The sequence below is a fragment of the Engraulis encrasicolus genome, chromosome 4, assembly GCF_034702125.1.
Source record: "Engraulis encrasicolus isolate BLACKSEA-1 chromosome 4, IST_EnEncr_1.0, whole genome shotgun sequence".
NCBI classification, from domain to species: Eukaryota; Metazoa; Chordata; class Actinopteri; order Clupeiformes; family Engraulidae; genus Engraulis; species Engraulis encrasicolus.
Genome location: NC_085860.1, coordinates 2,605,001 through 2,622,500, shown reverse-complemented (window position 1 = coordinate 2,622,500; position 17,500 = coordinate 2,605,001). Strand labels below are relative to the sequence as shown.

General features: G+C 40.9%; 1 protein-coding gene across 1 annotated transcript in view; it reads left to right on the top strand.

Moving 5' to 3' along the window:
• Positions 1-5,127: 5,127 nt before the first annotated feature.
• pias1b (protein inhibitor of activated STAT, 1b) overlaps positions 5,128-17,500 on the top strand; it is a 44,569-nt gene continuing 32,196 nt past the window's right edge. The window contains exon 1 of the mRNA XM_063196527.1: positions 5,128-5,171. Within this exon, the coding sequence (XP_063052597.1) occupies positions 5,148-5,171 (24 nt within the window). The 5' untranslated portion in view covers positions 5,128-5,147. The remainder of the gene's footprint in view (positions 5,172-17,500) is intronic.

Here is a 17,500-nt window from a genome sequence, read left to right as displayed (position 1 = left end):
TGAGATTAAATATCAGACAAAATATTTATTACATAGCCTATCACTAAAAACAAATGCTGTGTCAAACTCTGCATAGCTGAAACAGTGTCAGCATGTATGCTTACACTGGGTCTGCATCAGGGGTCAATAAATCTGTGTCACTGGTGTCAACAGTGAGTGGGCTGAACTTTCATCTGTAGCCTACAATGTAACCAAACAAACAAAGATAAGAGGTTTCTAAAACTAGTGAAAACCATAGTTAGGCCTACAAAGTTAATTGTATTTCCTGCTGGGCATTTTGTTCAAGTTCAAGCTTTGTTTAAATTAGTTTAGCCTATATTGCCAAGAAAATGTGAGAATAGATGTTGCAATATTTTGTACTTTAAAAATGAAGACACTATAGCCTAGGCAAAGGATCCCAAACTTTACCATGGCAAGGCCCTCCACATAGCCTACCGGTAGCCTATATTGCAGCCAAGTCCCACCTTACCTGGGTCATGCCACACTATTTTTCTTTGCATCCCTTTTCACAATCATAGGTCTGTTAGTCAGTGCCCCACTGGAATATATAAAATAATAACGTGACAACAATAGATATTCAGAGATTATTATAATGCAGTTCTTGATGCAGTGTTTCCCATACATTAAGGAAACTATGGCACACCGCCATAGTTTAAATTTGGCCGCCATAGTTTCGAAAATGTTTAATATATATATATATATTTTTAAACTTTTTTTTTTTTTTAAACGCTTTCCATTTTCTTATAGACGATTTGAAAAACGATTTCCTTCGCATTTTCCTCCTGGAGTACATCCTATAGAGAAAACCATTGCTTGAAAGACAGAGGGATCAAAAGCCCAGTCAAGTTGTAGTTAACTCGGGTTTGGGAACAAAATAAACCTTGAGAGAAGCTCAGTTGGGATGAGTTTACTGACACTCCCCAGCCAGGCTTTGTTTTACAGTTGTATGATAATGAGTTAGGCAACAGGCCTTCATTGACACAGCAGAGGAGACATCGGGCTGCATATAGAAATAAATGAGTAATGAATGTGTATAGACATAAATGTGTAATATGTTGTTCAGCCTTTTACCCTTTTATGGGAGGAATTTTGAAAAACTGGCCCTGTGACCAGCACCCCTCATTTAGAATGTGTACGCCTATGTGTGTTGGGGAAAAGACATAGCATACTCTCTTAGACCATTTTTGTCTGTGCGTTAACAATTTCACAGTGCTCCTAAATTCTTATCTTTGCTCCTATTTCTTTTCCTTTTTTTAAATCATTGGATAGACCCCTGCATGAGGGACGAATGAAAAGTGTGTTGCAAAAAGAAATGATTCACTGCGCTGCATGTTTTAAATAAATGACAATGTAGGCCTACCACTATACATGTCATGGGTGAAATCTTATGTAATTTCTCAAAACATAAATGGCTGAAATGTAGGCCTATTAGTTTCTCCATGTGCCAATGTCATACTTTGTTTTGCCATTTCGCATTTACGCCGCGTGAAGACAAATGTTTTGAATTTTAAAACTCTGCTGTAGAATACTCAGTGGCAACCACTGTCCCAAACTAGTAGGAGATCGCACTTATCCAACCTGAATATTTCTGCTCCCGTTCCTGACAGTTGAAGTGAGATTTCTACAACCATGGCAACCGTCGCGGTTTAGCTGGCTTTAGCGAGGTGTTTTGGTACGAGCCAAAAGAGCCATAATATCTATTACTCTGCCATATGCTACATTTACGTTGACACAATATCATGTAATAAAACAAAGATTATGTTGAGTTAAAATTGCTGTGTTTGGATTATGTTTTGTTAGAGAAAGTGCGCTCAACTCCGAAAAGTTTCTTATAAGGTCTTTGGGTGCGAGCAAACAGCAAAGTTCATGTATAGTAAAAAAGCCGCACTCCTGGATCAGTTTCTTGCAGTTTTAATACTGGGTTAGCATGGCAGACAGACAGACGTTTCGGCCTAAGCCTTCTTCAGTGTCTAAAAGAAAAAAGGCTTATTATGGCTTGTTCCCCGGCAGTAGGAGCTTCCCAACATACAGCCAGGAGGCAGCTACCTACCACTTGAAAGCGTTCCAACCAGCAAGTCAAACAAACTACAAACAGGGACAAGAATGCATATCCACTTCTCAAAGATGTCAGCAATGTAAACAATGAGGTGTGAACAACACCATGCGTTTTTTTCATTTAGCCACATTTCATCTTTGAAAAACGTAGAATGATGATTGCTGAGTAATGTGCAGCATAAACTATTCCTAACACTGTGCGCTGCCATTGCTGTGATCCCGCACATTACTCAGCAATCATCATTCTATATAGACAATGCATTTCTGCAAATCATCCCATCTCCCACCGTTGGGGAATGCGCCATAATGGTGCATTCCCCAGAGGCAGGAGCTTCCTAGTAGGCAACCAGAAAGCAGCTACTTCTCACTTGAAAGCGTTCCAACCAGCAAGCCAACCAAACTACAAACATGGAGGGACAAAAATACATATCCACTTCTCTAAGATGTCAGCAATGTAAACAATGAGGTGTAAACAACACCATGCGTTTTTTTTCATGTAGCCGCATTTCATCTTTGAAAGAGGCAATGCCAATAACTACACCTTAGAAAGGTTCATGGGCGGTTTTGCAACTGTTAACCTGTCCAAATCAACTCTATTTGTCCATAGAATGGTGATTGCTGAGTAATGTGCAACATAAACTATTCCACATGGTGCGTTCCCCAGGGTTGGGAGATGGGATGTTTCTGACCTCCTACTTGCTGAAATGCATTGGAACGCCTGTTGAAGTGGAATGTTCAAGTCGCGAGCTGGGGCAAAAGCGAAGCAAACCGACTTCGCCCCATTGACTATCGTGATGTCATCACAGCAATGGCAGCGCACAGTATTAGGAATAGTTTATGTTGCACATCACCATTCTATGGACAAATAAAGTTGATTCGGACAGGTTAACGGTTGCAAAACAGCCTATTAACTTTTCTAAGGTGTAGTTATATTGACATTGCGTATTTCAAAGATGAAATGCGGCTAAATGAAAATAACGCATGATGTTGTTTACATTGCTGACATCTTTGAGAAGTGGATATGTAGTTTTTGTCCCTCCATGTTTGTAGTTTGTTTGACTTGCTGGTTGGAACGCTTTCAAGTGGGAGGTAGGTGCCTTCTTGTTGCCTACTAGCAGGGGCTGTTCACTCACGGAACTTCCTATTAGCCACAATTGGCTAACCCTAACCACGGGACAGTGCAAAATGAATGGGTGTCAATGGAGTTTTTTACCATTATAATTTTTGTGATTTTTTATAATTTTTTGTCCTGAAATATGAATATTAAGTTCGAAGCTAGAAATAATAAGACCCCATTTGAGTAGCGTTTCGATTATTTTGCGCCACAAGATTATTATATACTGGGTCACAAAGCTCAATTTTTATGGGGCCAAACCCATAAACATTAGCACGATGCTAGCGAGTACAGGTTGAAATCTTCTAACCAGCTGTAAAACTACACACCTGAACGATTTGTCAATACAGCCTATTGTTAAACAACAGTCATAGTGCTTACCAGGAATGTTTTGTTGATAATATTTGTGACTGGAAATGGCAGAAGCAATGTATTTAGCATGGGTTCCCCTTTCCATTCCATACATTTTCCCACATGAAGGACTGGCCTACGCTCGTTACTGCAGAATGCATGCAAAGCTAACTGGCTACAATGGGAACCAATGAGACTGAGCCTTCTCCCCTGTGTTCTAATTTCTCTGCTACTAGGAAGCTCCTACCTCTGGGGAATGCACCATAACACTGTGCGCTGCCATTGCTGTGATGACATCACGATTGTCAATGGGGTGAAGTCGGTTTGCTTCGCTTTTGTCCCAGCTCGCGACTTGAACATTCCGCTTCAACAGGCGTTCCAATGCATTTCAGCAAGTAGGAGGTCAGAAACATCCCATCTCCCAATCCTGGGGAATGCACCATTAGTTAGCTGCTGGGCCTAGTGAGTCAACCAGAACAGGTGTTGCCAATTAAGGGTTCTGACTTCATACATTAGCTAAGTTAGATTATGTTATTTTTACTACAAATGCTATACATGGGTTCTCAATTTTTGTTTTCCCCTGGCTGCACAACCCTGGCTGCACAAAACTCAACCTCTGATTGTTGGAGACCGCTGTCGGTCAAAAAATTAGGTCACATGGTTGGCTGCCAGTGTCTTGCCCCTCCTCACAACAACGTTTTATAAACAAACAAAAAAATCATGTATGCTTTGGCCCAAAAGACAAGATCACTTTTTAGCATTTTCTACAAGAATGCAGTCTAGTTTAATAAAAATTGTGCTTTAGTTTTCCTGCCAACCTGCTGCGGCCCTGCACCCCTTCGCGGCCCAGCACCCCTTCGTGGCCCCCCAGGGTTCCCCGGCCCCCAATTTGAAAACCACTGGCCTAAGGCAGCCGGAAGTTCCACATGCCCCCCAAAATGTATGTGCACGTCACTGATCATATATATGAACCCAGAGGACCAGCCTACAATGATCCACACACTGAAGATAGAAAACCAGTCTAAGGAGACCCACACCATGGAGGAGTTACATCTTCATCATCACACAGTTTGACAGAAGACAGAAAGATCTGGACACAATGACATCGGACTGTCAGCAAGAGAATAGGCCTATGACCCAACATGGAAAGCAGCAGAACCCAATGAAGATGACAATGGTTGATCAGTGTTCTGAACAAATCGCGAAATGGGAGTCAGGACAGACCTATGTTGAATTTTTTGAATTGTGCATACACTCACAGTAAATATATAGGTATTATTTTAAACACTCCAAAGACCACATTTTACACTTTCTAGAGTGTATTTGGTCTTACTCCAAATTGGTGTTAAACAAGAGAGTTAAAATAATAAAGTAGCCTATCAGCCTACACTGTAGGTTTAATTTAGCCTAATCCTGTTTGTTGTTTGGAGTAGCTCTACCATCCCAATGAGACTTTTATTTGTTACCATTTGTTATTTGTAACATTGTATCAATGTGTAGCTCTAGGCCCAGGCCGAGAAGCCCTTTGTTTGTTCAAATTAGGGCGCTTCTTTTGAATTTGTGCGTGAGCACGTTTGCTTGCCTTCACGTGCTGGGGGCTGATCACGCCTGCGCCAAGAGTAACAAGATGGCGGAGAGTGCGGAACTGAAGGTAAAGCGCAGCCCGAAAATACTATTCATACTATCACTTTATGTCATTATATTGTTAACTTGCTGGTATCTGTCATCATCTGTGTGTTTCTTAAAAGAGTTGGTACTTAACTTTGGCATCAGACGAGTATTTTAGACAGTTATGCTCACAGCGTGGGATGTCATTGTTATTGTTGTGATGTTGAGTCGGCTGACGCTTGCCAGCTAGCTTACGTTAGCTGAGGAAAGCTAGCAGTGTAACAACTAGCTAAGCGTAGGCACTGTCGTTAGCTTGAATTCCAGGTGTTTGTTCAGTGCAAGTACCCAACTACTGATGATTCTTTGATTTTCTTTGAATATACTTCAATATGTGTCCTTGCGGTGGTTCTGAACATTCATTGTGATATGCTTATTGCTTGTGAAGTTAAGAGGATATACTTGGTACATTGGAAAGACTGTTTATCCAATAGTAGCTAACCCAGTAGCTTGTGGGTGGTGCGTAGGCTAGCTTGTTGAAAAGCTAATATTTGTAGTGAAATTGGGAAAACATACGACTACCTATGGATGCCTTTGGCTTCGTTATGCATCATTTGGCAGTGATGCTATCTGAATTATTGAGTTTCTTAGGTAATGGTTAGGGGGTTGATTTTTTTTCTCAGGAAAAAGGTTGGGTTTGTTCCTGTCAATTCCTCTTTCAAAGTCTGTATGTTGTGGTAAGCAAATTAAATAATCTTGTATGCATCTCATTGTTTTATACATCCTCCATTAACATTGCCCCTGAGAATATAGGGATTCAGTAAGTATGTAAAGGGTGTTTCAATGATAACTATTTTGCCTTTTATCTAGTGGCGAGAGCTGAGCATGCTGTTTTGTTGACAAGCGGATTAGGCAGATATTCCACGCACAGCGAGCCGTCATAGTTATTCTGTTATGATAAACCACTGCTTGAACAGCAAACAACTTCGACATACTTTTGCGGCCCTACAGTTTGCACGTTACACGTTGCCCATTGATTTCTACATATTTGAGTATTTTTCCTCGCATTTTAACATTACTAGGCTGGTAATGTCTTGCCACTGTCATTGCGGAGAGGTCAAGTCAAGTCAGCTTTTATTGTCACTTTCTTCATATGCACATACAAGGAAAATGAAATTAAGTTTTCTCTCTATACCATGCCAGGACATAGACATATACAAGACTGACATTTTACAGACTGACATAAAGTGCAAGACAGGACCGGTAACAGTGATGGACTGGTAACAATAAGTGATCAATAATAAATACAGTACAAATGAACATTTAACATTCAACATTGAACATGTAAACAGAAAATAAGATAGGATAAATGTAGACATTACAATAATAGAAATAATAGCAGTGACCGTAGCAATAGTAACAGTGTGTGTGTGTGTTTTTCTTGTGGAGTAGTGCAGGTCCAGTCCAATAGTGGAATTTGACAAACAACAGTCAATGTTGTGAAACTGTAAAACTTCCTCTTTCTGGTGAAAACACGAGTTCACTTGAAAGGAGAAATTGTGCTTAGTGATGGAGCCCTTCTGTCATTAGCAGTAAAGGCAAGAGGTGCAAAACATAACACATTTGACAGTTATTTTGAAGACATTTTTACTGATTTTGCCTATGGTCTTTGGAAGGTCTTCATACAACCTTCTCAAGAAAATCAATATTGTTATACATACATAAGTTTTTAGATTTAGATATTAAATTTTTCATTTTTCAATTTATCATAATTCATATTCTGAAGGTTGTTGTATTCCATGCTGATTGTGTCATTTGTAGAGCCAGAAAAGAGCTTTCAAACAACACCTCGGACATCTTTTTGTGACTTACACTGACTGATATCAAGGCTGAATGTATAGTGTCCTACCCTCATATGTAAACCTTTGCTAGTCTGTTTCTCCCCTAATGTTGGTGTCGGATTCACACAAATGCAGTTCTGGGGTACTACCTTGCTACTAAACAGGCACACTAAGTATGATTGAAATCTGTGTCGGTCGGGTCCCAAAGTGTCTGATTTCAATCCGATTTCAAATGACCCAATAGCCTCACAAATTAATGTGCATCGTTCTGCCTGTGGAACGTTGTAATAGTCATTGAAAAGACTATTACACCACTACACATTGCACAGAGCAGTAGTAGCCTACATAGTGTGCCTTGACACTATTTTTTTTTAGTGCAAATGATTCATGAAGCTGGAATCAGCCAGAATAAGTTTGAAAATATTTGTGTATCTTAACGTACACTACCGGTTATTTGTTGGTAATCTGAATGATTTGCGCACAAAAATGGGTTAAATTGGATATCAAACATGACATTAAGGAAATGTTACTGTCATTTTAAAAAAAACATTCTCAGGGGTGCCAGAGTGCCACCCGTCAGATTCTTGAACCACACCACCTAAACTAGCAATATTATGCATTCATACCCTATTTTACCCCTTTACCCTATGTTCCACTAACTTCTACTGGACTGTAAGCTTGTGTGTGACACTTGCTTGTACACTAACCATGGCCGACACAAGGGATTGTGAATTCATAATAGCGGGTCCCATTAGGTTCATTCTGATGGCTGGAAATTCATACCGCTATTTTGACTTGAATTTATAGACGAGGTGGTGGCAATGCACATTCACTTTTCTGTCCGGTTTAATCAATGTAAAGAAACCTTTTTTTCCACATTTGGAGGTTCAGTTGTACAATTTCAAGCTATTGAGATTTTAAATCCTGAATTGCAAAACAATAACCGGAAAAATTAGGATGACCCCACATTTTTGAACGGTAGTATCTGCATCATGTACAATGTTCAAAATATGGAGGTGAGCGTGCCACACAAGTGAGGTGCATTTCAAAGTTTGAATTCCCCTGCTTGTGATGGTAAGCTCAATTAATGTGTTGTGACTGTACCAAAATGAAGTTGTTTTTCAGTCTTTACTTGTCTTTTTAACTTAATTGTTACATAAGTCTGACTAAGCCAGATGTGATAAGATATTCTATTGCTTTTCTGCTGGATGGTATAGATTTTTATCAGATAACACACGTTTACACATTGTTTCTGTGTTCAAGCATGTTGGTAAAGTAATGAGCCAGAAAGGTAGAATAATACCATTTGTTCACTTGAGTGCATTTGAATTCAATGTGCCTTCCACATTATGCACAAAACCTATTGGGATTATATCACTGCATTAATATGGCATGGTAGAAGGAAGAGATACTTAAAAATGATATCATGTGACAAAATAAAAGGTAGCCTAATGAGTTTTGACATCAAGTCTCCTCTACAGAATGCAGTTCTGGGTAAAAAAAAATGGACCTCCTAGAATATTAGGTCTTCTCTGACATATGCGTCTGTTTAAAACATTCTTGGACTGCGAAAGGCCTTGTATGCCAGTCAGTCATCATGACATGGTTTTCGTAATCTGAAACCTTTTATGATTCACCCGCATGGAACAACACTGATCATATCTGGTGTTTTTAACCGTGTCATACTCAAGGCAGCAGCTCCTGGCTGTTGCATATTGGGGAACGTAATGCAATAGAACTATCAATATATTATCTTTGTCCCACTGGGGCCCTGCTGGTGTTGAACCGGCCCAGCACCGGCTCTGTGGCGGTGGAAATGAGAGATTATTCTCTGGTTCCATTTGAGGGACTCACAGGGTTCTCTCAATATCTTACCTACCTACCATGCACGCCTTTTGCTTGTGGCCTCGTGCTTTGTTTATGTCCCACCTCCATGGAGAAAATAATAAAGTTCCCCCGCTGTCAGCCTAGGCACAACGACTTTTGGGGCACTTTGACCCATTCAACATCGTTTTGCAAATGAGAGAATAACTTCAGAACTGGAGTTTTGCGAGGTATTGAATAAAACTTCTATTGTCAATGAGGTTTTGCCTGGCATCATGAACCCACATTGAAAAGGCAAGGCCAGGAGATGAGATATTGAGTTGGACCCACACTTCACTATTGTGTGTGAAGTGTCCTCTTGAGAATATTCTGTTGTCAGCCAGATGGGTGCTGCTTAACTCCAATGTCATTTTAATGTGCTGGACAAACGCTTTACTGAGTAAGTTAGCTGTCAGAGTAGGGTGAGCTAATCAGGTAATGAATCAGAGTTTTGTTTAAGATGGCCATTAAGGACATTGCCCACTTAAAGACAAATGTAATGTAATGGAGATGTCCTGTTGACATCTTGATGGAATTTTTTGACTGCTTTGCACTTCCTCGCAACAAATAATTGGTCATGCGCCAAGACACATGAACACACATTCTCTCTCTCTCTCTCTCTCTCTCTCTCTCTCTCTCTCTCTCTCTCTCTCTCTCTCTCTCTCTCTCTCTCTCTCTCTCTCTCTCTCTCTCTCTCTCTCTCTCTCTTGCACACAGACACACACACCTATAAACAGCACATGAACGTGAGCTCGCTTGCATACTTTTTAAGTGCATGTCTCTCATTTAAGCATAAAGGAATCCTCTTCAGAAGCAAAACAGCTGGAAGCACTTGTGCTTTGGTTTTAAAAGTCACCATCTGCACTGTGGATTCCCTCCTGGAAAACCCTTATACTGAAACTCTTCAGCATTACCATAAGGTACCGTTGACAGAGCAACCTGTGAATAGGCACAGGCAGGGGTTTTTGCAGATGCCCAGTGGCTAGAATGAGAGATTATTGAGTAAATCACCAATTCTATAGGTCAATACACTAGCCAAACTGAATTGAAAGCACCTTTGCATAGTTGAATCATGTGAAGCTGTCACTGACGGTATACTGCCCTTGCTATCTGTACAAAAATGCCTGCCTGTTAAGATACTTTCAGAGGGTGGTAAATATTTGTAGTGTACTTGTGTACAACAAAACACTGACAATGATGATACTCTACATTTTTGTTTCTATTGACAAACAATCTTAATTCAGTTATTTGTTGAAATGGAAGGGGTCTGGTGCATTCACTTCTGTGAGATACTTCTCAACTAAGCTCTGAGAGTGTGAGGTGTCGTCTAGCCTTGGTTGTGGTTTAGACTGTGTTTATTTCTCGCCTGATCTATATTGGGCATGCAAATGAAGATGTCTGGATTTCCCCAGTGTGTGTGTGTGTGTGTGTGTGTGTGTGCGTGCGTAACACCGGAGGCCTGTGTAACTAAGCCACTAGCATTTTTCCACAAAACTGTGTTCGTTTGCTTGCTGTCCTACCATCAACACCTCCAGAGTTGACGTTGTTTTCGTGGTTTGTCTGTTTATCTCTCTGCATGATGATCATGCACAGCCTATATACCTGTTTGGCGATGCTCAACAGATTCAGTTTCAAAAGACACCGCACACTGCTTACTGTTCTTTTTCTTACTTTATTTTTCGGAGCGAACGCGTTTCGCCCAGTGCGGCATCAAGTTCGCTCCACATCAGTTTCACTTTAACTCTGCTGAGATGTGAGTGGGCCTTGGAGGAATTCTTGTTCCTGCTTTTGTGTACCAGTCACCAAGTCTAAATCAGATTTTTTTTTAATGAAGCAAAAACAAGGCAGCTGAAGCATTGGTATGACAAAGGTATGCTTTTGAACAACCCCAACATGTTTTAAACAGCCACAACATGATGTACGACAGTGATGGGGGTGGGTGGTTGACATTTAACTCATTGGCTGCCTTGGCCGTCGAATGACGTCATTTCAAATAGTGACGCCCCCTACCTTCGACGTCGTTCGCCGACAATTGCGTTTTTTTACAGCCAGGCCTCGAGGACGGTCTGACCTATCTTCTGTATAAATTTCAAGCCTCTAGTCATTTTCTAACTGTTCCTGTAGGTGGCAGAAGTGTCCTTAGGAACAGTCAAGGCATGGCTTTAGTGCAGACCAGGAGGAAATGTCAAGACAAAAACACCCCTTTTTTAATATTATCATCTCAAAAGTAGCATAGCAAAATCATTTTTGAAAGTAAAGCACCTGTGACAGTAGTCTACTTTCTTGTCCTCTGATTTTAACACAGGTAGGCTACTGATTTTAGTGTCAGAGCCTGACCAAAAAAAAACCCTTCCTCTCATGACCAAAATACAACCCCCAGTTGCTATCTAGCTAGAAGGCATTGCAGCTAGCTTGCCCAAAATACACCATGAGATGATCTGTGTGGCAACCTTTCATTTTGGATAATGTGATCAGCCTACACAACATCAGGATGATGCTTACAAAATATCATCTAACAGGAGAATGCACAGGACTAGTGGTGATGTTGGGAATGCTTGGCTATAAATTTTGCTACGCTAGCTAGCTAGCTAGCACGAAATCGCTAACAACTTACAACTAAGCCTAAATACAGGAGCCTTGGTAAGTCAACTATTTTTACTCATTCTAGTTATTTTTATGGATCTGTATAGTATGATCGGCTTACTGTATCATCAAAAAAGACAGGGGGGTTGCAGATTCTTGGAACAGAGTAGGCTTTGTGTCTGGTCAGATACAGTCAGCTCACATGAGAAAGCATTGCACTTAGCCTCAGACCAGCTAGCCTTCACCACTCCAATCGGCTTGTGAAATGTTGGATATGTGATCAGTACTTTATCAAAAGAAAATTCATTGAACAATATATGACAAGATCACTATAGCAGAACCATGATTACAGTAATCATCAATCTGCACATTGTCCGCTCTGCCAAAGAAGCTGCAGTAAGCTACGCTAAGCGGAGCTGCCTGCCTACCTGCCTCCCTCCCCCACAAGACACAGCACGGTACTATTTCTGGAGGAAATAAACCAGCTGTTATTCGTTCTCCAACGAGGGTACAGAGCGCACAATCAGAGGGGGAGGGAGAGGGAGGGAGTTCCCGGAGTTAGGGGCACCTTCTTTCATGATCCATTCTGCGCGCCAGCAACTAAACCAAAACACCCTTGTTTTCGAGTCCAATCCCGTTATATTTCAGTATATTAGGTTGAAAAGGTCATACAAACGATCTTTTGTTCAGGCTACAGATGACGGAAGACTCTGTAATAGCATCTGATAGGTTTGGAGTTGTTAGGACGATGTCATTATGGGCAAAAACGTTCTACTTCAAATGGCGTTTTCTCAGCATTTTGGCTATTTGGCGAATTTTAACAGATGATTATGAAAGAACGGAAAGGGGTAGAGAGACACCGTTTTTTTCTGCTGACAGATGAGCGTCTAATCTGTGTTTTGATAGGTATGGCATTGACATAGACAAAGAACTCAATTTTCTGTGAGCCTCCAAAAAACGCCCAAAATGCTGAAAAGTCTCTGGCACTCCGAGGTACTCTTTTATGAAAATGGCTGGCAGCCAATGAGTTAAGGGTGTAACGCCAAAAAAATCCAATTCCTGAAAAAATTGTTTGAAAAATGTTGAAAAAATAGAAAAAACATAAAGCACTTAAGCTTAGTGGTCAATGGAATTTCGCCTAATTTTTGCCATTTTTGAGAAAATGTGTCCTGCATTAACACATTGCATAGGCATGTCACACCGCAGGAAAATTAAGTCGCACCACAGGAAATTCACTACATTATGGCCATTTTAATCCTTTTGTATACATGACTGACATCTGAGATCATGCTAATTTGATAATGATATTATTTAATCTTAATATGTGTTTTCATTTATATAAAAAAAATCCTTCTATAAGAGCAGTCACACCACAGGACACCATAAAATGAACAGAAACTGCGTGACAGAAACATTGCAATATGAAGACATATTAAGAGGTTAATAGTCACTTTAAGCTTCCACAGCACTCTCCAATAACTGAGGTACTGACTGGTTAGGAGCCGGTCTTTAAGACCCTTGTAGTTGGCCTTGCAGCTGCCCGTTCACAAACATTGACATACATGTCACCCCACAGGAGGCAATTTGTGTTACGAAATTGAACTTGTAGTTAATATTACTGTCTTGAGGTTTTTTCACATTCACATATCTTAATATAAAGTTAACTTAATATTAATGCAATCATGCCAAATGCTTCATAACTTACATTATTCAAAATGTTGTTGGTTAATTTATATATATATATATTATATTCCAGGTTTCATTAATGTTACAGTCACACTGCAGGATATTTGAAATAAACCTTTACATAAATCTTAACAAAAATGTTTCTTCTCATCTAAGACTAACATGAAACATAATATATCACATCTTCTTTCATTGACATTTGTTTTTTAAAGGAAAAATAACAGTTTTGTAGATTTTTAACCAATGTTATGAAAAAACAAGGCGTCCCACCCGGGTACAGAAGATGTGGTGAAAAAGATAAATATATCAAGAGAAGGTATGTTAAATGACATTCAAGAGAAAAAGTGAATGTTGAGTGGCAGGGAGGGAGCAAGAATGTAACGGGAGGTGTATGATCTGAGGGAGGGATGAAGGGAGAGGATGGTATGGAGGAGGAGAGGAAGGAGTCAACTATCAAGAAGAATAGATAGATTTCATGTTTACTAACAGCGCGCCTGCGCACGGCGACAAGGGGCAGAAAGGCTTCTACGGCCATAGAAAAACAGTATACAGCTCTGTTAAAATCTACGTGTGTTACTTTTTGTTATTATATGGTTGTGACGTCATCTGTCGAATGCTCCATTCATTTCAACGGGGCTCCCCAACGTTCGGACGTCTGTTATTTTTCGATAACGGACGGGTTGGTCTATAACAGACCGCTGTCAATGGCAACAAGACTTTTCACTGCTAAAGCGACTTTTCAACAAGACTCTAATCAGCTGCTGTGATAGACAGCACCCGTTCTCCTGGCTACCGCTGTCAATGGCAACAAGACGTTCACTGCTAAAGCCACTGGCTTGTAGGCCTATACAAGTCAGTGGCTAAAGCGAATGTTTCATATCACTCCGCAGGGGTCGGTCTTTTGTCACTCTAATCAGCTGCTGTGATAGACAACACCTGTTGTCCTGGCTACCTAGCTGTTGCCTAGCGGTGTTCCACGACGGCACTGTTTTGTTTTGCGCAGCAACAATCTTACATTAAATAGGTCTAAAGAAATGTCCCCGCCATGTGTGAATCATTTAAGTATATCCATATAATAAGCGGGTTAACTTTCGGCGAGTCGGTCGCTTTGTGGAATAGCAGCACTTCAGAGAGAACAAGACCCCTCCGCTCCGCGTCGGGGTCTAAAGATTCTCTCTGTCGTGCTGCTATTCCACGGTAGCGACCTTCTCGCCGAACGTTAACCCTTACTTATTTTGCTAGTTGCTCTTTTTTAAATAAAAAACGGCCGGTACACACTCTCCCGACCCATCCCCAATCGTAATTTTGCCACCTAGAGCCTTTCCTAGGTCTAGGTTTCATGATAAAAAGGCAGGTTATGTACAGTGCTAATAGCATTACATCTGAAGGCTGCCAATGAGCTGACACTGATGTTGGTAAAACGTGCTTGATCAAGGTGACAACGTTTCTTCTCCGATGTTTTTGTACACTACATTGAGGAAAAGGGGGGAGTGAGCGAGAGGGCAAAGGATCTTGCTTGGATGTAAAACGATCATTCATGTGCCATAACAGGAGTGCTTACAACTTCAGGCAGTGTGCTGTTTGTGCTTGGTGCAGACTTGACGAGATGCATACAAAATGTAAACATCTGCTTGTGCGACTTTTGGCAGATAGTTGTTCATAGAATATATGTTCATACACTTGATTAACCGGCATTTAAACGGAAAGGCGACCGTACCAAATAAATAACCTGGTGAATTTCAAACATCTGACATATAAACCATTTGAAACAGTACAGCTTGCTAGCAATGCTACCTACCGAATCTCAATAAGCGTTGCTAGCTAGCTAGCGCGCTACATTACCTGGACAAAATCAGCCCATTTCTGATGTTGCATTGCTACTAGATCTCAAGACTCTACTTGTAGATGAATCTACATTTTGTATTTCAATTGTAAGGAGATGAAAAACGGACAACAGATCTCTAATAACTTAAACATCTGTGTCATAACAACATTGCAATCGTTTATGCTAACTTTCGCTAGCTAGCACCACCATTAGTGTGAGCTTGCTAAAGCAAGTTACCAGTTTTAAAACAACTAGGATCTAATTACAGTTGGAAGTTAGTAATTCCGTTATTAACAATATGAATGCCCTCTCCAGTGTATAATCAATAGCATTAAGACAGTGCTAAAGTCTGTTACAATAACAATACATCAAAATGCTATGGTGCAACAACCTGCTTTATCACAAAAAACCTTTAAACTCATTAAAACCTACATTTCCTAAAAACCGGATGCCCTGTGCAAGGTATACAAATCATCCCGATCACATAACTAACTCTGCAAGTACAGTTGAAAATAGATCAGCATCTTAAAATCCCACTTTCTTAGACAAGTTATCCACAATATTGAACTGCGCGGCTTTCTGCCCCTCGCATGCGCAGTTGTTACCTTTTGTTACCGTGTGACGTTGCCTGGAAATCTATCTATAGGGAATGAGAGAGGAAGGCACATTTTTAAAGAGTGATGAAGGAGAGGAGAAAGTTGATGCAGTTTCCCCCTCAAGACCAAGCAGTGTTGTGTGTGTGGTGCTACTGGCAGAAAACATTTATCCAGTGCAAGTATGATGCGTGTGTACCCCAATTGACATGATCAATTTGGGCGCATTCAGGCTAACATAGAACCGTACCGTTGCCTGTTCCCGTACCTAATCTTGAACTGGCTGGTGTATTCACGCTGGAAGTCTGAGCATTTGGGAACCAGAAAGTTGGTTTGCGATGCAAACTGCAAAATAGTTTTTAGTTTTTTTTCCCTCTGTGAACTGTAACAACAACGTGGGCATCAGCAGGTCCATCCGGGTAAGAAATGGTCACATATGAAATAGTTCAGAGCCCGGTATGAACTCGAGTGGTTCGCAGGTAGTCCCGAACTCTGGAATGACTTAAGGACACTGTGCAGGAAATGGTCAAAAAAGGTACTGCAACTATGCTGCTCATTGAAACTGGGCTGCCTACTGCCAAATTTGATGTTTACATGAAGGTTTACTAAGGAATAAACAAATATTTTCTAGTGTGGTCCAAGCACAGTCATTTTAGCAGCTAAAAATGGCTATTTTTGGAAATTCAAAATGGCGGACCATGGAGAAGATCTCCTTTTTCATGTATGAAAAGTGTGCTTTTTCCAGTCATAATGAATACTTAGAATTTGATGCTGGTGGTAAGTATTCATGAAAAAGGTAACATTAGTGAATGGGCAGCATGAATTCTGGAAATAAACAACTAAAAATCTCACACAGTGTCTCTTTAAGCAGAATGTGTGTAAATAAGCTTAATTTCAAATCCCAAATAAATAGTGGACAGTGTTGGATGGCAGAGTTGGGAAGATGTAAGCTTAATTAGTGTGTGAAGCATGTTGAGAGTGGAGGAAGTGGAGGTAGGTAGGAAGGGAGGGAGGAGAGAGGACATGTCCATCTCATTACACAGCTCGTTAAACACAACATTTAATGGCAATGAGCACAAACAATTGTGTCCTGTCAGGACCAGGGTGTGACTGACAAGCACACAGTTTGGGATGACTGCACGGCAGCTTGCCTAACGTTTCATCCTCATCACAACCTCCTAGTGCCCTTCACCCGACCGGGTATCAGGGGTGCGGTTCTCTCTCTCACTCTCACACACTCACACTCTCCCCCCATTGTAGGCATCACATAAAAGTGTCATAGTAGTGAGTTAACACCAGATATGGCCAAGATTAATGTGAGCTAGCTAGGCATTTCGTGAGTCAGTCGATCTTAAATATATCTTTTAAAGAGATATGCTACCCCCAGGTCAACTTGAGGGTCCCCCTACAGTCCAGAGACTGTATAAAGTGATCTGAACCAATACATTTGTCCAATTGCTGTGCCCATCACCTAACTCTGAAGGTCTTGCTTTATCATTAGCCATACGTCTTGAAATGCCGTCAAGAATTCACAAAAAGCCATGCTGTAATTATTTCACACACACACACACAAACACACACACACACACACACACACACACACACACAGTCCCTCCGGTGTTTAGTGTGGCACCTACCTACACATAAGCCGAAAGAGTGTACCAGACCTCTGTCGCGTTCTTCATCCACGTCCAGGCGCACGCACGCACGCGCACACACACACACACGCACACACACACACACACACACAATCTCTTGGTCAGGCTCACTTTATTCTCCGCTCCAAACAAAAGCACATGGGTCATTTCACGTGAAATCAGACGCTTTGGGACCCGACCGATCCGGATTTCAATCATTCTTGGTGTGCCTTTTTAGTAGCAAGGTAGCACCCCAGAACTGCATTGGTTTGAATCTGACACTAATATTAAGGGAGAAACAGACTAGGAAAGGTTCACATTTTAGGGTAGGACACTATACATTCAGC